General features: G+C 48.2%; 1 protein-coding gene and 1 long non-coding RNA gene across 2 annotated transcripts in view; one reads left to right on the forward strand and one right to left on the reverse strand.

The window, feature by feature from the left end:
- roraa (RAR-related orphan receptor A, paralog a) overlaps window positions 1-25112 on the reverse strand; it is a 193611-nt gene that overhangs the window by 52732 nt on the left and 115767 nt on the right. Inside the window, exon 2 of the mRNA XM_076037951.1 lies at window positions 14258-14287. Within this exon, the coding sequence (XP_075894066.1) occupies window positions 14258-14287 (30 nt within the window). The remainder of the gene's footprint in view (window positions 1-14257; window positions 14288-25112) is intronic.
- Window positions 13662-18645, forward strand: LOC142896354 (uncharacterized). The gene is made up of 3 exons (XR_012928338.1): window positions 13662-14076; window positions 14200-14259; window positions 18383-18645. It is a non-coding gene; the product is annotated as an uncharacterized LOC142896354 (long non-coding RNA).

Raw genomic sequence — 25112 nt, forward strand, 5'->3', positions numbered from 1 at the left:
TTTTCTTTTTTTTTCTTTTGGCATCTGGGCTCCGATGCCATTTCAATGTCAAGAATGGCATTGAAGGCAATGTGAAGAATAAGCCAAAAAAAAAAAAAAGATAATTCTGAAACTTAAAGAAAGCAGCAAAAGTGGGTGAAAGGGACGAGAAAAAGCAGAGAGTGGAGATGATGGATATGAAGGTGGTGTTGTTGGTGATGGTGGTGGTGGTGGTGGTGGGGGTCTGTGATTCTGGCGGCGCTGCTTGCCGCTCCTTCCCCCTCCTCCCTGTCTGTGGATATGAGTGATCAGTGTGAGGCCAGATGTCTGCGAGCAGCGGTGGGCCCCTGCACGGCGAGAAGATGAGTGGAGCCCCAGCGTCTTCCCCTGACCTCTCCGAGGACCAGCATGAACCCCCCCGCACCCCCGTCCCCGCTCACACTTCCGACACACCCGGGACGCACACTCTCACACGCTCACTTCTTTGACAGGTGGAGGAGTGCAGATAGTGACGGAAGGGTTTAGATGATCCCCTCCACCCCACAGCGACCGGCTGATGAGGTTTTTTTTTTTTCTTCCCAATCACCCCCCCCCCCTCTCTCTTTCGCTCCTCGTGCTTCTGCTCCCTCCCTCCTTCCCTTCCTCTCCCTCTCCCTCTCCCTCCCTCTTCCTCCCCCTCTCCTCGCTCATCCTCTCTCATATGATAATCTGTTCTGACTCCTAACCAGCTGCCTCTCTCTGATACAATATTCTGGTTTTAGTGCAATCCAGCCTTGGCCAATAACCACGTTGTATTTGGCATCTCCGCGAAGTGCGCTGGCGCACGTATCATCTACAAGACAAACATCATACGCTTTGCAGCCTCAGCCGCAGCCATAACTAAAAAAAAAGAAGAAGAAAAAAACAGAGATGAAAAGAAACGTTGCCTACACCGCCGATGTAGACATTTGAATATTTTATTATTCAAATTTCCTCCATGTGTTTCGACGTCAACAATGCAGCACGGACGCTGCCTCTAAACACCTCCAGCATTTAATGTAATCGTGCAGCACATTCCGGTTACTTATTCCATTATTTTCTTCCACTTTACACACAGAGTGTATCTCAATTCATTTGACGCGCTCTATTGTCTTCTGTTCATTAAATAAAGGTAGTGCCAAGCACACGGAAGGGAAATGAGGACTCAGCAGCTTGCAACATAAATCTTCCCATGACAATGTTTCATTAGGACCTCTATGATCCATTAGAGACACTAAACACATTAACTCATGTTGTGTCAACACTGGTCTTTTTTATTGCACGCCGTCTAATGAACAAAATATCATTCGGAGGCTGATAGCATCAAATGAAGCGTGCCTGGGAAGCAAAATATGCACAGACAGGCCCTGGCAAACTGCTCGCAGCTTGTTTAATGTTAACATCTCGCGCTTCACCGCAAACGTTGGTTAAATGAATCAGGTCCGAGGCCCACTCAGGAATACGTACGACTGTCATCCGGTGGCTCGAACACGCTGTGGCTTAACACCGCGCTAGGGTTTGGAGGTGGAGAGAGAGAAAAAAAAAAAAAAAAGGTAGTGAAAACAGAACAAAACGCGATAGCAGGGGTTGAGTCGGTTGGCTGGTTATCCCGGAACATCACAGAGGAGGATAACATCCATATTACCATCTCAGGGGAGCGTTGGAAGGAGCGCATGTTTTGTCTGGGCTGAATATGTGAGGATCTCAGAGAAATCCCCACAGGTTAGGAGAATAATGAAGCAACTAACTGGCTACTTGGGATGCACAACACTCGCACACGCACACACACACACACTATATTGGGCCAATAAATTGCTGTCCCAAAAGGAATTTTTATCATCTGCTGTAATTCTATCAGCCATAATTTCATTTCTTCTGGTCGGAAAACATGCTGCTCGCGCACCTTTCGCATTGTCATGAGCGAGGCCGCCGCTGTTTTTCCTCTGCCTTTATAGGCAGAGACCGCGGTGAGCAGGTGTGCTGCAGGCAAAGCTGCCTCGCTCGCTCTTAAACACTCTATCCTGCGACTGCTTTACATTGCCGCTGACAGAATGCCAATACCCAGGAAATACTTGCTCGTTAGGCTATCGATTATGCCACAAAGGCACTGACCGTCAATTGTCAGCTGGTATTTGTAGTAGAGAAGCTGACGTGGAGGCATTGGCGCTGGCGTTCCGCACAGAAAATATTCTTTAAACCATTTTAAACGGGATTGTGAGACGCATCACCCCCCCCCCCCCCGCCCCACCCCAAAAAAAAAAAAAAAAAAAAAATTTTGCCTGGACGATCCCAGCGCCGAATTGCTCTTGGATTAACTGAACGTATTTACAGCAAACAAGCCGTGTAGAATGGAATTCAATTGAGATGGAGCGGCGTGGGGCGTCCACCGGTGCCTCGGGAGGAGCGGACCAGAGCTGATAATGGCCTCATTAGCAGTCTGTCAGTCGCCGCTCCGCGCACGTACTCGCCACGCAGCTGATCCACGTTAACTCTTAAAGCTCCGGACCGACTCCCGAAAACCGCCGGTCAGCGTACTGTTGCGCCTAGCATACGCGCTCGCTGCAGCGGTGTGGCGTTTCAGAGAGTTGGGGAGAGTCGGTGGGGTTTTTGTTCAGGCCTCCGCAGCCCGAAGCAGCAGCAGCAGCAGCAGCAGAATTAACAAGCTTCAACCGGCGCTCCATGAAAACAATACGGTTCAATTTAATATAGATGCCAAGGTGTGGAGGGCATAATATTAGAGCCATAACAGCACCGGCCCACACCACACAATCATAAAACAATTTAGGGCCATTCTAGGCAATTTCCTGGGGGCTCCCACTTGTGGGAAGACTTCAATAAATCACACAGACAACAGAGGGAATATCTATTTCAGCGGAAATAGAGGACATTATTGGGTTGGCTCCAGACTTGGGAGGGTTGCATTTAAAGACGGTTTTAAATAAGTAAAAAAAAACAAACAAACGTGCGTGCCAGAGTGGTGGCACGTCACGCATCTCCATGAAACGCTGTTCATTCATTATGGTTGATGGATTTCTGGAGCAGAGCGGCGAGTTCCGAGGTGGCAGCGCCGAGTGGACCTCCTGCTTTGTGCAATTGTGTCGGTTACACTGAGATGACTCTGTCTTAGTCACTGCGCACACACACATACACACACTGCCCTTCATCCTTATATGCGCAGCAGCCCCGGGGCCAACTCAGCACTATTCGCCTCCTCGCTGCCTGTCACTCAATACCCACAGACACAAGAACAATATTTATAGAACGGCAGGGTCAAAAGGAAGCGATATGAAAGCCTATCATTCCTACACAGGTGAAGTGTACACCTGTCAACTGTCATGTAATCAGAATCAACAACACAGCACTTATGGTGGATGGATGACAAGGCTACAGCCTTTTGTTTTACAGCCACGGCTATTTATAGAGGTGCATTCAAATCTTTTTTATTTTTAACAAACACAAAAATAAAGACCGCTGGCTTTTCCAAACGGCTGGACAGAAAATGCTTCTGTCAGACAAAGGGAAAATCTGCAGGCACGTGGCTCGCGCGGACTGACCAAGCCTCTCGTCGTTTAGAGGCGACTAAACGCCTTGATTAAATGTCTGTCTTGTAGGTGTGAGCGGGGTGGGGACAGGAGGCTGTCAGTGATGGGAAAAACGCACAACACTTCAATGAAAAACAAACGCACTCGGATGCTTTTCAAGTCGCTCTCTTGTTCCGCGACGGCACAGATGCTCTCAGTTCTCTGAATTTCTAATTGATTGATGCACTCCAGAAAGAAACAGAAAAAAATAATAATATGTATATATATATATATATATATATATATATATATACATATTTAAAAAGGCGGGCATTTGATGTGACTGGAATAAATATTTATTTATTTATTTATTTATTTAGTTTGTCAGATGAAAAATAAAACGTAGTGGTAAGGAAATATCATTAGTGCCGCTGGAGTGCTATCATATATCTCACCAAGCAATTACTATTATTATTTCTTTTCCATCATAGATCAATAGAAATCAGATTTAACAATGAATTGCTCTGCATCTCTCTTTGTGCAAAGCTGCCTTTGGGAAGAGAAAAAGGAAAGGGATCGGAGGATGGAGAGGGAAGGAGCGAAAGAGAACGAAGAGGGGAGATTATCGCAGGCATTGTAGCCTGTGTGAGGGGCTTAGCCTGGCTAGGCAGGGAGGTGGAACCCTGTGAATTCTAATGAACTGGCAAGACACCCCCCCCACCCTCCAACACCACCACCAACACCACCACCAACACCACCACCTCCCCAAAACCAGCTCCATCTCCATGCCACGAGGACGACAGGAGGGAAAGGAGGAGGTGATTAGGGAAGACACAGCCTCTCCATGGCAAAGCAAACAGAGCAGGTCATTCTCCCTGTGATAATTATAGCCATAACCAGGCATGAGGGATTGGTAATGGACCTGCTTATTCTTCATGCCGAGCAAAGGCAACCACTGTGCCTGTCAAAGGGGGGAAAAGCATGATGATGTGTGTGTTTTTCCTTTGCTCCTGTTGTTCCGGTGACTCCGGTAAGAGTTGCAATGGGCGTTGAAAAGGGCAGCGGGGGGAACTTGGCCTTTGAGGGGGAAGTTAACGAATGAACTTCATTATTGAGGAGCATACCAGGGAGACCCCCCGGAGTGGGTGATGTATTACCCAGCGTCAAACTTCCACGCTCCCCCAACATCACCAATAAAGCCCGACATGAGCTCCGGGGGGAGCTGGGCGTGTAAACTAAAATAGTTAACCTCCTGGCTTAAGGCTAGAAGACAAGGAAACAAACTGGTGCGCAAGAAGTGCTCGAATGGCGTTGTTGACAACGGCAGGGGGAAAACCCGCTTTATGACCTTCAGATTACTCAAGTTTTTCCTTTTGCCGTTTTCAAGCGGAACACTTTGGCTGGAATTTGCACAGTTGAGAAGTGAAACACGAGGGAGAGTGATTTTCCTACTGCTCCGTGCAGCGGCTCTCTGAAGTGAACTGTTTTAGCTAAAACCAACACACATTTACTGCCCTCCCCGTGACTCCAGGTGGCACATATGGAGTGTCGACGCTGATCTAAATCAACACAATTTTTCTCTTTCCCCGCCCCTCGCTCATTAAAAAAAGAAAGCGGCTCTGTTCAAGCATGAAAGTAACTTTCCCCGAGTTCTGCTTTATAAATACAAGTGGCCCACTGGAGGGACTGTGTTTTCCTCAAGATTGAGGGAGCTCTTCGGGCGATCCGTGACGTGCACCACTTAGCCTTCCCCCTCTTCGCCTCTTCCGCCGGGCCTGGATAGAGTTTCTCTATGGTGGACAGGACGAAGGAGCTGTTTTACCGCGTGGGCTCTCAATACTTTTTACTCTTGACTTATGAGGATGCCATGGGTGCGGGGGAGTGATTCATCACTGGGCATGCTCCTCTTGCACCCTCACACATTAGTAATGTGGTCCGCTGAGGAGGAGTCCTGTCATCAGTCTGTACCTGGACCCTCCGAACAAGGTAGGTCAACAGGAGGCAGCAGCGGCTGGCCCACTTTTAGTCTTTCACAGCACCTTAAAGTTTCCTCCAGGTCTGCCAGAGCCGAGCCTGACGACCAAGCTGGCCAAAGGGAGACTCTGCATATCACTCTGCAAGTCAGGTTTGCTTGGATAGTTTAAGGCATCAAATCCTGATGCCAATCAAAGACACGAACTCTAGATCGGCTAAAAAAAAGTTACGTAAAAAAAAAACCTACGCAAAAACGTAGGTCTGGTTCCACTTCGAGTGAACCAAAAGCAGGAAGTGGACTTCAGTGCACGGCACTGTGGGTGGACATAACCTATTAACCTAAACAAAAGTGCATGGAGCAATTGCCGACGGGACAGCAAGGGTTCTCGCTCACCGTTTCTACAGTTTCTCCATGCAGCGCCCCCCCCAGAGTCGAGGAGGAACCAAAAGATTTGGTGCAGTGTGAAAACAAACTTGCACACGCTGAATGTCGCGACCCCAGTCAAACCAAGTGCCCAATCAAAGTGACGTCATTGGGTGTGCAAACAAGCCGACAGAACGCTTTGGTATTGAACAGAGACGTTTGCAAATGTTGAGTCACTCGGTCGAAGATCAGTCTTTTCCAAGAGGAGCAAGACAAATTCAACTTTTTGAAATTTGAAACCGGGCCACTAACAAATGTCTCACACATTGAGCAAGACACTCTCACCTTTATCTATCTGAGAGCGCCTGGGAGAATTTAATCACAGGACTCCCCAGTCTGCAGCAACATGAAGCTGCAACTAAATCATCAGCTGCTCCTTGGCGGGATATCGAGCTACTTTAAGTCAGTGTAAGCCTTTGACCTTAACATTACAGGTAATGCACATTTAAATACCTACCTCAGTATTCATGTTTGTCATTTTACTTGTGAAGATTAGGTGTAAAAAGGCTATTTGAAACCAAAACACAGGATTAAGGGATAATGCTGCTCTGTGTCTTCTGAGTCGACCTTGATTCTGTAATCCAGCACAATGCTGGAGAACGGCATATTTGCTTCTTGCGTACATTCAACACTCTCACTGTTCGTTCTGGTTTAGTGGCAGAACACATACTGGCACCCCGCTGGAAGGGAATGTAATCTGAATTAGGGGAGCGCCATTGTAATGTCAGTGTAATAGACCCGGGAGGAGCTTAACAAGATTTGCACAAAAAGAAAAATATTGACACTACCTGCTCATTGATTATGGGTAAGTATTAGCCCCTTACACTGAAGAGGAGGACCACATATTAATGGCGATAGAGAAAAGTTTGTCAAATGTTTAAAATTCAACACACCCGATTCAATGGCGGCAGTGAGAAATGGACCTGATCTTTAAATGTGAGCCGACCCGCAGCCTGCCACGCCACCGCTCTTAGCAGCTTTCCCACTTAATCAGACTGGAAGCCAATTTAGCGAAATGCTAACAACGCAAGAACAGCCGTTTGTGGCAGCAAACACATCACGGAGCTCGGTGTCACCTAACTCTGTGGTACGGAGCACCCCCCCCCCCCCCCCCCCCCCTCCCCATCCTGTTCTCTCAGCCCGCTTTATTTTGCCGAGTGCGTGCGTATCTCCTTCCCTGTTTTCTCCCCCTCGCCTCCTCCAGCCTGCTGCAGACACAGTAGAATGAAAACCTGCCTTTGATGTCTGAGATCCTATAATGCTGAGCAGTAGAAATCCGCATGCCTGTTATCTGGAGAATCTTAATGATGACGGCTAACTTCACAATGGGTTAACCGCATCTCTCTGTTCTTGTGCTGCACGCCCACAGGAACACAAATTAATAGGAGCGGCTGGGAAGCAGGGGGAGAAAAAAAACAGCATTTCTCTAATAAAGCGGATTCAACAAAATGTTCAAAATACGATCAGCACAAATGTCAATGTGTAATGTCACTGACAGCTCTGTAAGGGTTTGCGCTTTCTTCTCTGCAGATGAAACTCCCCCCCCCCCCAATCCAGTTTCTGGAGAGAATTGCAGTATGTGTTGGAGACATTAGAGTCTCTCCATGTCTCAATGTCTTCTTATTTTTCAATAAGTCGCCATAAACAACAACTAACGCTCCGCATACAAACAGTCTTGACACAACTTACTATTGATCTTGAAACAACGACGAGATATTTCATAAGAATTTTATTACAGCGGACATCCTACTCGTTACATGGTTTATTCAACAACATTCTGCTGAATAATTCAGGGAGTGAATTATATATGTTAATTTTGCCTGCTTTTATTCATGCATAATGTTACATCAGAATTTTCCCATCAGCAAAAATCTACAATGGAATATTTTGGACAATGGATTTAAAACAAAAAAAAAAAAAATCCTGAGCTTCAGTTTTGGATAATTTTGTTTCACAGTTCACCAAAAAGGGGCAAGCTCACTAAAAACTGAAGTTTCACACATTTACTGTTCACTGTTTAATTGGTGAAGACTATGCTGACATTCTGGCATTCAACTTTTTTTCTGGAGTATACACACACACACACACACACACACACACACACACACACACACACACACACACATGTATAAATATTATACACCCATGCTGATTGTGTGGTGTCACACAAGTGTCTGGAGGATGCAGACCAATGTTTAGTCAAGGCAGTAATGTTGATTCCATGTTTTCAGCCCAAATGACCCTATCCTCCTAGCCAGAGGGACGTTCATGCGAGCTGTCTTGAGTAGGGCAAATTCAAACATTGATGCAGCTCCTTACGAGGAGGCTACAGTGGACCTTTTTTTTTTTGGAATGAATGAATGAATGAATGAATGAATGAATGAATAAATGAATGAATAAATAAATAAATAAGAATCAATTTTCCTTTTTTGTTTGCTCAAAAAACCCCAGTGTTGTTTTGTGCCTCAGCAAAAGGTCCCCGCCACCGCGAGCAGCAACATTTTGAATTTGGGCTGGAAGTGGAGCGAAAGAACCGCCGGCCAGAGCGATGCGCTCCGAGCACGAAAGGACAGCGTATTGCTGCGACGGAGGAACTTGATGATGGCACAAGGACATTTAATTATGGCCCCCCCAACTCAAAACTCCCCCATCAGCATCAGTCAGGATGGTATCTGGAGGAGCTCCATGACCTCCGCCTCCGTCGCCCTCCATGAATCAAAGCTTTCATTACGCGCTGACACTTTTGTCCTGCGCCGAATGTGTGTACACCATGGGAAAGTGACAAGGAGTCGGAAACCTGATGAGTGATGGATAAACCCCCGCGCTCGCGCAGGAAAGGGGGCTGGCAGACAGAGCGCCGCGGCGGGCCGGCGGTGGCCTCCCAGCCATGCCAGCCGTCTCGCCTGGCAGATGCCGCCGTCGCAGCACGGCCCTCGAGCCCCCCGGTCCCCCTCACCTGAGGTGGCAGAAGAGAAATCACCCGCAGCAGATGGGGCCACTTACTTTGGCTGGCCCACCCAAGCATTGTGTCCTTGTCACATGTCACTTACTCTTGTTTTCTGGTTGAAGCGCTTCGAGACAGGGCTTTTCAGTTTTTGGTTAAGGCCGGGGGGGGGGGGAAGAAGTAGGAGAAGAAGAAGAAGAAGAAAAAGAAGAAGAAGAAGAAGAAGGAAAAAGAAAAGGGGTGACGGGGGTTTAGGAAAGAGCTGACATAGCCTCTCTTCGCCCCAGCTCAGATTTTTCTGAAAAGGGGCCGGCACCAAGAGAAGAACAAGATTAAGCGGCAACAAAAGCGGAGCACCCCCACAGAAAGCTGCCGTGCACCCCTACGGTTCCCCTCACCACTCGCCTCCTTACAAAACACTCCAGGCCCCCAGGAGGTGATAAAAAAGGGAGCGTCCCTGCCCACAGAAATGTATGCAAAGAGAGTGCGTGTACAAAAGCCATTTGCAATTTCACAAAATGGCAGACATAATGCTTTCACCCAAAAAAAAAAAGAAGAAAAAAAAAAGAGGCCCTGGCATATTGTGTTGGGTAGGAGGAAGTATGGCAGGAGAGGAAAAAATGGAGAAAAATCATGCTGGCCTGGTTTACGACAAATAGATAGCTCTATTGATTTCCCTTTTACACCGACTGTCCATCCCTCACTGTTGTGATTACACTGACCTATTTCAGAAAAAAAGGGAAAAAAAAGAAAAAAAAGAAATAGCCGCCCATTATGGATTAAACCAAAATGCCCCAAAAGAAAATACACTTTCTGTGGAACAAACAAACAAACAGAGTCAAGATGAAACACAACACAGTGCACGGGGAGAAAAAGACTGTGTCAATTTGAGTGTTCGGGGTTGGTCTGGGAGCGGAAGAGGAACCAACAACGAATTTTCGCACCACGCTGAGAATCAAATAACTTTCCACAGAAAGAGCAGCTGCGCTTAGCGGGGCCCTGCATTGTCAATTTCAAGCCCAGCCAAAAAATGCGGCGGCGTTCAAATGATTTCAATATTGCATAAACATGGTTTAAACACAACCTTGGCAATTTTACAAACTGGTAATCATGTTTGTTGAGGACAATAGAATATTTGGCATTAAATAATTACTGGAGATGTTGCCTGCACTTTGTCCCCCCCCCCCCTCCCCCCTATAATATAGCAGGCTAGCATTTGTATGCTTTGTGCTGATAAGTCCTTTGCGTCTGTGTGTTGCTCCCTGTGCATTTGTGTGCATTAGTGTGTGTGTGTGTGTGTGTGTGTGTGTGTGTGTGTGTGTGTGTGTGTGCCCGCCCCACTCCACTCCACTCCACTCCGCTGTCTGCGCCTCTCACTAAACTATCTCTCCCTCCGCGCAGCTCGGGGGACTCTGGCTGGCTGATCTTCATTATCAGCCATAGCTTAACAACGCACTGGATGCACTTCCCACATGAGTGCAACTAACAAATCCCCACAGAGCTGAATCAAGGCAACAATGTGATGAAATACCTTCAAACAGCCACCGAGCGTGGAACACTGAGCCACGCAGAGACAACTCGCACTGGCTGGCCCCCGGGGCCGTTCCACAGGAGCGCGCCTGTTGCCAAGCAAAATTAGACAGCAACTGGGACGTATTATTCTCCCAAATTGGCAATGTACAGGCCCATTAAGGCCCATAAATCTCATGTTTGATTAGCTGCAAAAAAAAACAACAACCCTGCCCTCGCAGGCAGGCAGGCAGGCAGGCAGGCAGGGCCGCTCGACACAGAATCAAAGCCGTATCTGCCGTGTCATTTCGGATGGTGAAGCAGATCCTTAAGGAAGGGTGTGTGTGTGTGTGTGTGTATGGGAGGGGGGCTGCCAGCATTATTGGGATTAATAATGCTGTCGGTGTCTTCTCCCAAACAAGCGCCAGGCTTCCTTCACGAGAGAAAGTTCAAATGCATGAAGGCGTGAAATCTATAATCTCAGCCTCTGTGGCACCGCGAGAGCGTCAATGACTAATTGCACTATCTGCACTCACTGTTTTTTTCTCTCTTCTCCGTGGCAGTGCAGAGGAATCTAAATCATCTGGCTGGCTTCAAAAAAAGCCGCCCGGCTGCGTGAGCGCAGATCTCCTGACGAACGGGCGCCGATGCCGCTCGCGAATAAATGAAGAGGCGGGAGCGAGGCCATGTTTCTCAATCAGCGTGAGGAGTCTCTCGCCACAATGGAGATAAATGCAGGGGTGAAAACACTGGCGCGCTCTTCATCTGGAAGACTGAGGCGAGGAAGCTTCGTCTGCACCCCTCACCCCCCCCCATCCCCCCTCACAACCCCCCCCCGTCCGCTCCTTCCTAGAGTTGCGTTTGTACTACTGCCTCCTTCTGGCCGTGCCGTTCGCTGGGTAATCCCAGACACACACTACACACTACACACAGTATCAAGGAAGGCTGGCAAGTACAAAAAAAAAAAAAAAAAATCAGTTTAATTAAAAAGAAAAAAAAATGTTGCTTTTGCATATTTCCAGTCTTTCTAGATTTGACAGCAGGCCCAAATTTCAAATGCAGAAAATCTAAAACCTCGTGTTGACACAAGCACTTTGTCTCCCTCTCCCTCATTGAGTTCAGTTATCGTTAAATCAGCTCCGATAAAGCAAGAGCATCCTTGCTGCACGACCCGTCTGCTGTGCGAACGTGGGCGCTCGTGAGGTCTCGCTGCCGCTCGGCCGCTGAGACGCAGCCCCAGACTGCTGATGCTAGATTAGCGCTGAGACGTCTAATCGTGGCCGTAAATCAGCTACTGCATCTGATCCTCCTGCTCCACACCGTCTCTCTCTCTCTCTCTCTCTCTCTCTCTCTCTCTCTCTCTCTCTCTCTCTCTCCCTCCCTCTCTCTCTCTCCCTCCCTCCCCGCGGGTCCAAAAGAAAGTCATCTGGCGGCCAGAGAAAGACTGAGGTGCCAGAGTGCATCAGGTGTCCGACAGCCAAGTGAAAGGAGGATAGAAAAAAATAAAGGGGGAGACAGTTCTCAGACAGTTTTACTTTAAAAACGGGCAGGTTCAGAGATTCACCAACTGCTGCCGAACATCTTTGTAATGGAGCAAAATGTGGAGGAAACAGACAGGAAAACCACAGCTGACTTTTTGCTTAGAACTACAGCCTTGTGTTCAAAGAAAGAGTCGGCGCGGGGCGTCCCCTCCCTTCGGGCAATGAACAAAGAGGAGAAGCAAAACAAGAGACGGTAAAGTTAGTAAATCTATGAATGTCGAGTCCCGGCATCGCGACAGAGACTTCCAGTAAATTTGTTTTTTATAATTTTTTCGTCTGCAAACCGCCACCTTTGCGTCGCTCGAGGCGTCGTCAGGTAGATGGAGAGGAGAGGTGGGGGGGTGGGGGGGGGAGGAAGAGAGGAGCAGGGAGGGAGAGAGGAGAGGAGAGGAGTCTGCCAGTGAACAGCTGCCCCTGTAATTTATATTGATGAGGGGACAGGCATGGCAGGGAGCTTCCAGCAGTTTGATCATTCAGGCAGAGTGGGGAGTTAGTCAGAGACACGGCCCATCCCTGTGGTCAGGGTTGGACTGGGAAGACCTTCCAAACACACACACGCACGCACATGCACGCACATGCACGCACGCACACACATACAGGCAAGACTGCCAAGCTGACGTTATAGGTGGCAGGTCTGCAGGAGTGAGCAGGCCAATGTTTTCACTCTGAAAACAGAAATAGATCCACTTCCCGTCTCCAAGCATGTAGGCCAGCGCCGGCTCCTCCTCATTACCAATCCACCAGCCTAATAATCACCACCACCACCACCACCCCCTCCTTCCTTCCAAATTCTCAGTGACCATTAACTGGCCCCTTGAACATCTTGTGCACGCAGCTTTGACATGGTTCTGCAGGCACTTCCTGTCTGCGAGGCACAGCAATCAACTACTTGTTAAGGGGCTTTACTTTGATTTCCTCACATGGACAAGATTTGAATATTTCTCACTCAAATGAGACAGTGTAGTCCAGTCTCTGCCCAGGGCTTTGAACCCAAGACTCTTAAATCATGCTCTTTGATTTGAGCCCCCTTCCGGTGTGGAGGTGCTTAGCGCTGTGCTAATTAAGATAGCAGGGGCGGCGGATGGTTGGGTCAAAGAATCTTCTTCCTTTCCTTTTTTTTTTTTTTTTTTTACCTTGAAGATATCCTGGGCTAAACATGAGCACGTGCACACACACACACACACGCACACACACCCATAGAAAACTACCATGGCCCCTGCAGACAAGCAAATAGCTTAACACACAATCATGCTGCTGTTTTGACGGGGCTGTTTGAGTAAGGTAGAGCTGTCTGGCATGGAAGATCATATCTTTTGCCCTCCTGTCTGATGTAAGAAAACGCCAGAGTGTTATACAGGGTGAGAGAGAGCTTTTCACAATCTGAAGCACTCCGACCGCTCGTACAGAAAAGCCCTCTGGCCGTCCCTCTCCACAAGTTTCATCAGAGTGATCAAAACGAAAGGATAGCCTTCAGGGCTCGCTTTTTTCCCCCTCTCTCTCTCTCTTTTTTTTTTTTTTGCCCCTTCAATTCGCGCAGTAGGGTACGAGCGCACGCTCGCACGCTCACGCCCGCGCATAGACACGCGTTAGAACAAACCCCGCCCGCCCGCCAGAGAAAAAAAAAAAAAAAAAAAAATCCTTTTAGCAAGTCTTTTCAATAGGACTTCACACGTGTCAAAATACAGAACAAATCTCTGGAAAAATCATTGATTCCTACAGGTTTGACTGTTCATTAATTCTTCATGGGCACACTCAAATTGAAAAGATGGTGGTTCTAAAAAAAAAAAGAAAGAGACAAAGTCTGCACGCTATTGTTGTATTGCACAAAAATGCATCGCGCCCGGCCGTGTAAGACGTGTCACATACTGCGCTTGCATCTCTCCTTTTTTTTATTGATAAAGTCAGCATTGTACAACACCGCCGGCAGCTCATTTCGCTCAGGAGGTCACAAACCGCTACACAACACCACATCCGCGTTGCTCGGCTGCAAAGGGCTGGTGGAAAACAAAGCGGCGCTTCAGCACACTGTCTGCTTCCACTGTGCATGATTATCAACAGTCATAGGACTGCGTAACATTTTAATTTCCTCTCCGGGGTTACGATCGTATTCTCTCCACATGAAGCAATATCAGGAAGTGAGAGTGAATGGCGCTGACACATTTGAAGGTATTGTTTCCCTACAATTCAGGCAAATAACCAGAAACTGGAGGATGTTATTGTCGAATCTGTCGTTGGGTATTGAAGTATTACTTTTCTTTTCATTTATCCCTGAACATCTTTCTCTGACAGTGACAAGATGCACGTCGAAGGAATATGCAACATGGCAATACAAGATCGTTGTACTCACAGGTATGTGTCTTCTTTGTTACCGAGATACCTGCAAAGACAAAAGACAACGCGTTTAGACATCAAGATAGAACAAAAAAATAAGCACCAACAATTAATCCAGAGAGTCATCACAGGCAGAGGCGCTTGTGCTCAAGCAGAATGCCGCTGTCCAAGGTCACTGACACAGTAAGCCCTGGGCGCTAGTGTGTGTAGGTGAGTGTGTGACCTGCAGCCACGGTGTACGGCCACATCAACGTCCACGGCAAGGTGGCCTCACTACATCCTCTGCAGGGAGGGAATATTTATTTATTTTTTGACTAAAACAAACAACATTTGGAATTCTAATGTGCCGTACGGCAACGCTGATTGGACCCGAGCACGCAGACAAACCCTGAGGGCCCCGAGCAGCAGGATGTGGGCAATACTGACCTCAGCATCAGTCACTGCAATCTGTATTTACCAGGGTGGAACTGGAGGGATGTGTCCCAAACACACATTAAGAATGTGATTAAAATAACAATCGTGAATTCTGTCTGCTGGGTCGTATTCTTAATATTTTCTGTTTAAATGTAGAATATAAACTTAAAAAATGTCTATGTTTGGAATAGATTGTAAACTACCGTGTTTTCAATGATCGAACACAAACACTGAGCCGTTGGTACGACAGCAGGCGGTTTTATTTTGATGTAATTGATATTAACTTTTACAGTTTATTATAATGACATTAGTTTTACATGTAACTGGATGTTGCCATTAGCAATGTTGGGCGCTGTGACTAAAAATTGGTTGCCCCCCGACCCCTCCCTCCCAGGCAAAGCGCAACATTTAATAACAGAATCCTCTGGGCTGGGCCCAAAGAATAGTCCACATTTCAGCCGCCTTAACGGTGCCCCAGCGTAAAGGTCACCTATATTCGTGAGCAGCGTTGCAGTGGGCGCTCCGGTGTGGAAGAGGATCATTTTTTTAGACTTGTGAAAAAGTCAGGTCTGAAAGAAAAGGACTTGAGCTACAAGCAGATCAGGACGTCCGAAACATTTCCTCTCCTATAGATTTACGTTGATCTTTGCCAATGCGAGCGCAAGGTTGTCAAAGGAGCGTGAGTCAGCCGTGGCTGAGGCCGAGGTGGAGCCGAGCCGCCGCTCCTTGTTTCGCCCCTTCGGGTGTCAACTCATCGAGTGAACTACTTTGATCCTCGCCGCGGCTGCAGCCACTCCCCCTGTCTGCAACATTGCTCCAGTGCCCCGGGAGCCTGACGCAGATGAGAGCACAGTCAGCCGCGGTCCCCAGCGGCCCGACTGGATGCTCACGCTTTGCAGGGCGATAGCGCGCTAATAGATCCCACTTGTCATGCGGAAGCAATGGCTAATTTTTCGACCGCTTGCATACGAAACTCGGGGGACGTTGTTTAATAACTCTCGGGGAAAAAAAAAGGCGTCTGGCCGCGGATAACAATGTTTCAGACACATTTTATTTTGGGGGTTGGGGGTGACGAGTCAAAGAGCAATGAGGGGGAAAACAAATAAGCCCTTCAGCCTCCTACAGACACACACGCGGAAACACAAAACTGATATTCGACTCCACTGAGCGGAAAGAGGGAAAACAGCCACCTGGGGGGCCGACAGTTTATTTCCACCGTGCAAAGCCACGTCCACGGACGCACCTGGCCAAACCATCACCCCTCACGCCGCGTGTTTCTATTTCCAAGCCGGAGAAACGCTGGATTCCTCTGACAACAGCTGTTTTTGCTCACCTCAGCATGCAACCAGTAGCAGCTAGCGAGGCAAACAAAGAGGCCGCCTCCCATTATGTGCACTTGATCGCACTTACACACTTGGGTCACTCGGCGTGCGCGTTTGCGTGCTGAGTAGCATCAACGCGTGCACGTGTGCCCGGCCGCCACCCGACAGTCAACAGCGCAGGTCGCACTTTCATCCGAACCCTCAGGTGAGACCGCGGGTTTGATCTCGCAACGCATCGTGTTGGTGAAGTTTATTCCCACCGAGTTATCGAGAGAAACCACGAGAAGCGAAGAGATTTTTTACACCAGAGGGGCGGTTCAAGAAAATGCCTCGCACGTGGCGGAGCGCACGGAAACCTCCTGCTGGGCTCGCTGCAGCGCGCCAGGAAGGATAATCACCTCAGATCATTTTCGCCAAGACGCCAACCATTCCTGAAATTTAAGGAGCGTCGGTCACACGCAAAAAATATAAAAAAGTATCTCAAGGTATTTATTTGCGCAGAGAATGTTAATTAAATGCAGTCCGCTGACGTGTTTGTGTTCTCCAGACGCAGCCAAAGCAGCCACAGATATGGAACTAATTAAAAAAGAAATGCTTTAAAAAAAATCTGCGCCACACGTTTTCTCTGAAAGAGTGTGCCGTGTGTTGCAGCCCAATATTAGCATGAGAGATGGCGCTGATAATGTTCGCAAACTGTCACTGGCGCCTTACAAATGCAAGACAGATGACTTTCTACTGGCACCATGCAAGTTGATGCTCCCTAAACCAAAGATGAATGTTGTAGACAATGAAAGGAATGCAATTTTAAAAATAAATCACAGAAGTCCAGCGTGACTTGATTATTATTCATTCTTGGCCAAATATTAGGAATACAATCCTAATAATAATAACAAGTGCACATGCCGGAGATAAATTTACTGTAAATGCACACTGGGGAATTCTCTGTGTAAATAACACAGTTTGTTTACTGGACTTTCCTTGCGGCTTTGAATAAAAATGAGAATATGTTTATTCATTTTGAAACTTGCAAAGGTCGTCATTTGTCTGTTTTACTTCAAAGAAACAAAACAAAACCTGTCATAGTACGGCACTGCTATTAACTGTCGATCCAAGAAACACATTAGTTGAGTTTTAATAAAATTGTATTGTAAAGAAAATGACAAAAAGAAATAAAATATGCAGTTTGAAAGTGTCTGGACTTGATGTCAGATGTTATGTTAGGTGAAAAAAAATGTTGGTTGACTTCATCGGAGTGGATGGAATCCTCTCTGCAGCTTAGACATTAAATCAGAGACACGGCGCTGAACCGAAAGAGCAAATGATCATATCATCAACTTCTCAATCATCACAGGAAAGGAAACGTCTTCTCATGCTTTTGCCTTTTACAGTAAGTGCCCTCTGTGCCTGCTGCCGTGCAGGTCTGAGGATGTCGGCTGGGGGTACATGGGTGAGCCCACATCCTCCTCTATGCGTCATTCAGAGCCCTTCGTGATCGGAGGTGGCAAGGGGACGGGGACGCGGCGCCGACGACTGAGTCATGCGGTGAGAAAGAAGGAGCTCGCTCGCGGCCACTGACTTTGGCAATGCCTGCCAGCTCACGTCTTCTTCACTGGGTGGCAGGTTCGGAGGTCGGCGCAGAGGTGAAGCTCTGCTTGGCTGACAAAAATGGCGCGGCTCCAAAACTTCCGACGTGAAGAAGGCGCGGCCACTTTGAAATGGGAAGACGGGTGGTGGTCACGGCGACGGCGCCCAATCCAGCAGGTTCTCAAGAGACCCTGCCTGCCTGAGAAAGAGAGTCACCGTGCAGACGGCTGGAGGTTAACCTCTACCGCATTCGTCTGCTGGGCGAGAGGGGGGAGTTGGGGTTGGGGGGGGGGCACATCCTGTAAACATGCCACTTAGACGAAGAGGAGGAGGGTGAGGAGGAGGAGCAGGAGGAGACGCGGGTCTCGGGGCTCTTTGGCAGCCGGCTGCGGACGAGCAGGCGAGCTGAAAAGTGACAGGCGCTGTAATGAAGTCTGAGGCACATGGCAGGCTGTACGTCATCATTCCAGGTTCCTTAAAGCCTGACAGCGAATGATGATCATGGATGGTTATTGTCACCCTGCCTCCCTGGGAGACGAAAGGCGCGCTCTGGGGTTGTTGCGCCGTGACATTCAAAGTTACAGTCTCCTTCATATAATGGAGCTGTCCTCTCAGCGCGCTAATGGGAGCGATCCATTTAACCTGTGCCAGAAACACACAGACGAGGAAGTTCCTAATGCGAGGCCTCTCCCTCGGGGACGTCACTCTACCATCCCACCCCCCTACCCTCGGCCCCTCCTCGCCCTCCCCCTTGGCTGCTCCCTATCCCGCTGCTTGATTCATTGACTGGTGCTCCTCACTTATCCTCATTCACTGCTCAGTCTGGGGAGACAGGGAGGCCCGCTTCCCCGCCGCTCGCTCCACACGCCGCCGCCGCTGCACGGCCGCCGCGCACAAGGACGCGGCGGAGCCCGGCTGCGGAAGGAGCCAATAAGGGCCCGGGATGGGACGGGACGGCCGTTGGAATCGCAGGTCAACCCCGACGAAGGCCTTGAAATGACTCTTGAAGAAGAAAGACGGCCGGCGGTGACACGGACGCTTGGCAGTCTCCACGACTGGGAGACGCTGACAACTTCAGGCCGCACCTGAGATCAGCGATGAAGCAGGTGAAAAAAAGCAGGTGCACTTCTTTGACTTCCAAATAAAAAAATAAAAAAAATCACTTCTTTATTCCAGGGAGAAAATATATAGAGGCAGTTAGGTTTTTTTTTCTCTCTCTCTGTCTGGCGATGGCAAGGCTCCAAAAGCAGTGTTTAGGAAAAACATGGAGCAGTGTGTAAGGCTGCTGCAGGTTACAGGGAGTGCAGCCAAGAAAATAAAAGCGGGTGTCATTTGAATTGTCTATTAAACCATTTGCACGCTTATGCAGAATTGATAAAAAAAAATAAAAAAATAACAGTGGGCCAGACATGGGAAGCAGGGCTGAGGTGCAAAGCGTATTCAGACGTCACAAAGTGAGATGCGTGAGCCGAATGGAGGAGCGCCGTGCCGTTCTAACTTTGGCAGTCTTTGTGAAGGCCAAGTTTCATACACAAAGTCATTTAAACAATCCTCCCTTTTGCAGTGACACACTTAGCCTTATTAGCTATTACGCTGCTATAAACTATATGTGCAAAAAAATTGAATGATTAAAAAAGCGCAATGATTCTAATCAGCTGCCCCCTAATATACTAAAACACTAATCCATGGAGAGGCCAACTCTCCGGGGAGGCTCAAGAGAAAAATGACTTCTCTGTCTCCAGGCACTGTTATTTCTGGTCATTTCTAATTGGCTTTAACTAAAAGCAACCGCGTCGAGACTCCACAGGTTATCGAATGCATCGCTACGGAATTGTCTGCAAATAGAAGATATACATCCAAATTAGTTTTAGAGGACACCGCAGTTTGTCTTTCAGAAGACGAGAGGAGAGAGGGCGGAGAAATAAGAGAAGAAGAAGAAGGAGAAGGAAAAAAAAGTGAAAAGCGCGCCCGTCTTACTGGGAGAGACGGGAAGTTGAGCCGGGCCGGCGGTGAGTTCTGAGGGTGACCCTGAGATCGGAACACTCCAAACCCCCCTCCTCACCCCCCGGCCAAGTCTGTACCTCGGCCCTGTTACAAATGTCGAACAGGCTTCACACACGCACTCCCCCCCCCCCCCCCCCCGCCCCCGCCCCCCCACCCTCCTCCACCAACCCATCGCTGTTCTGCATTGCTGCACCCCAGAGTCTCCAGGTGAGTCCTCGCCGCTGCTTGGTGGCTCGTGAATTATACATTGCGGCAGAGGAATTGGCGTGGCCCAGGAGGGCCGGCAAACAGCAGGCATGGCTGCAGGCAGATTGAAGACTCTGACGAAATTTTAATTGTACCGCAGGGAGCGCCGCGATAAGAGCTATTGTTATTGGTAAGGCGGCGCCGCTTAGGTTCACCTAGCCGAGAGCGTGAAATAACAAAATAAATAAATAAATAAATAAACAAAATAAATAAATAAAAAACTAGATCCCAACACGGCATCCGAGTCTACGCGACGGCACCGGCGGTTCAGAGTTGCTCTGAGAGTGACGGTTCGTGTCACTGCCGTACCAATATTTATCGTGGCTCCCTCCCTCCCTGCGTGCATACGTGCATGCGCTCAGTCTGTAGCATCATCATCAGAGGAACGGTGAGGGTTAAATGCGGTGAAGGGAGGAAAAACCCCAGAAACATCTGCAAACTCGAAACAAGAAACTGACAGAAACCACACGGCTCTCTCTCTCTCTCTCTCTCTCTCTCCTAGTCATTTGAGTCAACACTGCAGGTAAACTCTGATCCTGGCTCCAGCTCCAATAGAGTTTTTTTTATTATTTGAGTGCCAGCTGGTCCCGGGGGGGGCGCTAACGGATGCAGCAGGGCCCTGGACGCTGGTCAAAGTGAGGCCAGGGGCACAGGCAGGGCCTCTGTGCGCTCTCTCTGCCGGCTGTTCCCGACACAGCTGTAATCTCCCACTGATCCTGCCTCGACCGCACGTGGAAACCCAATAGGCCGTCAGCGCCGCACCATAAATTAAGAGAAAACCACATTCAGGCAGACCACCCCGGATTATTTTACTGTTATTGAGCAGCAAACCAGCAGCGGTTTGAAAGAGGCCACCACTGTGAGTGTTTACACAAATATATAAATGATTTAAGTGCAGCCATTTGAAGTGGGCATGTTCTCAGCAGCCGATTTGTTTAAGAGGGCACAGCACCATAAAATGTAATCAATTCCACTTTTAGCCGGAGAACGCGTGGAGAAGTACATCTAGATTTACTATTATTACAGCGCTGAGGTTAGAGGCTACTCGAGCTCTCCAGGAGACAACAGTAACACGCCCCCTGAGACAACTCCAGTGAATTTATGTTCACATTACAATATATTATCTCAGCCCAACGCAGGTTAAAATCTAAAGAGGGAATATGATTACCTACAGCTCCTGAGGCAAACACTTGAGTTTTTTTTTTTTTACTCCTCAATAATGGGTTATAAGAGTGTTACACTTGGCCAATAGAGATGTGCACCCTTGGGCTGGCCCATTCAGAGGAGCTTAAATATTCACGATATGAGGCGCACTGCAGTTAAATAAAGACGATCTTAGATAGGCAGCTCGCTGGAAATCGCGCCCTCTCTCATTCGCTTTGTTGTTCTCTCTTGTTGCATGCTTGTTTTCATGGTAGCAGGGGATGATTCACAGGCCCCGCACTTCAGGAAACCACAGCTGCAGGGCTGCAATTGCACCGAGGTACGTCATTAACGGATAAAATGTCGCTACGAATCAGCTTTTTCAGATTTTAATTCAAAGTTGCATTTCATTTCAAATCTGCTCTGTTATGGTGCTTAAAAAATGGGGCGGGGGGGGGGGGGGGGTGACTGTCGGAACAGTCGGCCAGTTGCTGGCGACAGTCTGTTCCAGGTACGTCCTGGTTGGTCAATACAGCGGACACACAAGCCTGCTATGTAACGACCTGAGGGAGGGACGGGCTGCTGGTCCGGAGCCCTGATGACAAACTAATGTCAGCTAATATCATCTCTATAAAAGGCTGACTCAGAAACAGATTGGAACCCTTTCATTACCATCACTCATTTAGTCTCTATTCACACGCACTAAAGTACGGTGCAGCCAGCACTTGTCTAATGAACAAGGGTCTGCTGGGAGGGATCACTCTGTGCGAGTGTGCTGGAAGTCAAGGTCCCACAACAGTGGACTCGTGGCTCTGCTGATAAGGACTTGGCTGTAATTGCTCAAAAGGGAGGCAGCCGCAGCCCCATTAGGTCCGGTCTTAGCACTTGCCAATAAGCCAAACTGCCCCTCTGAAGCCTCCCATGTAATGAAAACTTCCTCTGAGATGAATTACATGTCTGTCAATCCACTAATTAATATCATGGACTCTCGCCTCTTTCGCCTCTCCGCGCTGTAACAAACTCAGAGTCGGAGAGACGGGCGGGCTGGGAGATTTCCGAGCGCTGGAAGACATAAAGGAAGGAAGAGGCAGAGAGGCCGACCCAGCGAGCGGAGCTGCTGCTGCTGCTGCTGCTGCCGCTGCTGCTGCTGCTGCCGCCGCCGCCGCCGCTGCTGCGATTCACTGCAGTCATGGTCGGCACTCAGCTCGCCATCTATATTTCATGTATTTCATAATTAAAACCTGTGAGTTCTGCGAGCCCTCCGCGCTCCAGTGCAGATCAAAGGTAGTCCTATTAGCCGCGAGTTCATCAGCGGAGCCACTCTCTCATTTCCAGGCTACACGCGCCACGCTGTACGCACAAATGCGGCGTCATTTACGCACGTGCGTGTGTGACAATGTGGGCGGGGGAGGGACGGGAGTCGGGGTTGGTGTGTGTGTGTGTGTGTGGGGGGGGGGGTTACAGCCACGTAGCCGGACTATGATTAATAGAACACAGATCACACTCCTCTCCCTGCGTTTCAAAGCTGAAACAACAGAGGACTTTGCACACGAGGATGAGGAGCTTGATGAAAGACTCGAGCACGTTTCGCACGCCGCCTCTCGTGGCACAGGTGGAGTGCGCTTCGACGCACAGCTTCCTCCCTCCCTCCCTCCCTCCCACTCTCCCCGCTGCATTCTCTATGTAAATGTAATCGGAGGATAACACGGGATAAAGCCCGCGGAGCAGCGACATGATACCTCCCCTTCTGCGGGGAGAGAGGAGCGCGAGACTGCTTCACGTTGGCGCAATCAGCGGAAGGAGGCGCGCTGCCTTATTTATTTGTCCCATTGACTCGGAGGTAACTCGGCGGCCCCGGGGTTCGCTCTCTTTCTCTCTCTGTAGGGCTCCAACATTCCTTTGCAGCTGCTCTACCGGTTCAAGAAGCATGCGGTTGTGGCCTGTTCAACTACATGTTTTACTCTCTGAAAAATAAGGTGGAAAAAGAAAATGCACCGCCTAATCCGTCACTAGACGCTAAATGCTCAGGGGGTTGTAACCCTTAGAGCAGCGGCGTACAAGGTCATTTGACCTCAGTAGGTGTCGGAATGGTTCAATGGGAGGACAACCAAAACAAACCGGTGCAGGAGCCACATTCTCCTCTTTCACTTTGCCATCCCCTCAGCCAAGTCCAACCACAGTGGCCTCCAGTGTAGAAGGCAACGAACCTCTGCTGAACAAACAAGGGCATGGCAGTTATAACACGGCCATCACTGTTTTGTGGCCAATGTCTGGTGACAAAAAGAGTAAATAATGCTGCGAGCGAGGATCTGTGCCTTTTGGAGAACCCCCATCCCAGCAACCCCCCTGTAAATTACAACTGAGGGCATTTTTTCAAAATGTTTTCAGCATCAGCAAGTTTATTGATTGTTTATTGACACAATCAAGACTTCTAAATGACGTGAAACATTAAAATTATTGCATTAGTCTGATTAAAACCCAACTTTTAAAACACGTCAGAAATCAAGGTTGTGACTAAGAACCAAGGAAATGTGATTGGAGATTGAATAACTCCAGCTGTAACAGACCAGTCAGGCTAAGACCAACCAACCAACCAACCAACCAACCAACCAAACAAACAAACAAATAAACAGTCAAATCTTGGTCAGAAATGTGAACATTTGCTCTATATTATCTTGGGTAACAACTTATCTTGACTACTTATTTATTACTACTACTACTACTACTACTACTACTACTACGTATTTAAATGTACTGATTGTCTTAAAACCGACATATTAACCAGCGGAATACACACTGCTACCAGCAGCATGTGTTTTGCTCACTATTCCATTGCCTGAATGGACAACTAATTACTTTGTCTGTGCTGCTGACTAATCCCAGATCAAAGCAACCTGCCCATGATGGCTGCTGATGTTTGGCCACGCAAACGCTTGCCAAGAAAATTAAAATCTTAAACTTTGAACCCTATAATGGATACGGTTGTTAAGGCAATTGATTTTATTCCAACAGACATTAATTAAAATGCAGCTGTATCTTGTTGCTCCAAAGCCTGCTGCTGCCTATGAGGTTATTATTTTACCATTGCATAACAATGTTGCAGACGGAACTTGCGAGGAAGTCATATGAAAGAGGAAGTGCGATTAGTCATATTAGCATTCGAAGGAACGCCACTTGATTTATTTAAGCTACGCTTTGCAAGAAAAAAGACGCTTCACTCTGGTGCCTGGCAGCAAAACCACCGGACTTCCTCCAGGCTCCCAGGGCCAGTCACAGTTTGCAACAGTACTTACAGCTGAAAAAAGGTACCAGGAAGCGCTGCTGCTTTATCAAGTAGGAAGACGCCAATATATACAGTACGCTCCTCATGTTATATAATAAAAACAGGGGCGTTTGTCCACAAGTCCCAGTGAGATAAGACACCCTACAGTGCAGGTGGGTCGTAGAAGGGACAAACACAGCGGCAGACATGTCATATTTTTTGAAAAATTCTGTGAATTTGAGTGAATTTGAAAGCTTTATCACACAAGACAAATGTTTCCCTTTCAAACAAATGTTCCTTTATGTCACTTGGAATCCACACCATGTTTTTTTTTATTTTTTATGCAACAGTCAATGCTGTGATATAACTGACCAGACACATGGTATGGCCTACATGCGCGAGAAAGGCCAACATGACGGACATCCGCAGCATATGCATAGACATCCTGCTGACGCCCGGTGGAACCGCAAAGTCAACAGGGGTCTAAGGTTGAGTGGAGGGGGTTGCATCTATAGTGCAACCGCAGCCATACATTCTTAGCAATATGAGAACTTGCAGCCCTGGCCGGCAGTAATAATTAATAGCATAGTCTATAAGCATTCCATTAGGTGCAAGCAGCTGTCATAAACATCTTAATTAATTTACAAAGCAAGCAACTGGGGAATTATGGCGACGTAAAAATCTGCTTCCCTCTGCCGCTCCATAGCACTGGAACAGATCGGGCTTTTAAATTTTTAAACATGCCTTTCATGTTCTCCAGAGCACTAAAAAGCCTTTGAACAGTCAGCTTGTTAGGAGATGCACCTAGCAGCCCAATACCTACGGGTCGTCTTGCTATTCTTTTCATACGGTGACAAGAGGTTTTTGGTCTCGGCTCCGGTTTGACTCAAGGAATT

This window comes from Nelusetta ayraudi, unplaced genomic scaffold (genome assembly GCF_046127955.1).
Source record: "Nelusetta ayraudi isolate G7.1 ecotype Tasmania unplaced genomic scaffold, CSIRO-AGI_Nayr_v1 ptg000053l, whole genome shotgun sequence".
NCBI lineage: Eukaryota > Metazoa > Chordata > Actinopteri > Tetraodontiformes > Monacanthidae > Nelusetta > Nelusetta ayraudi.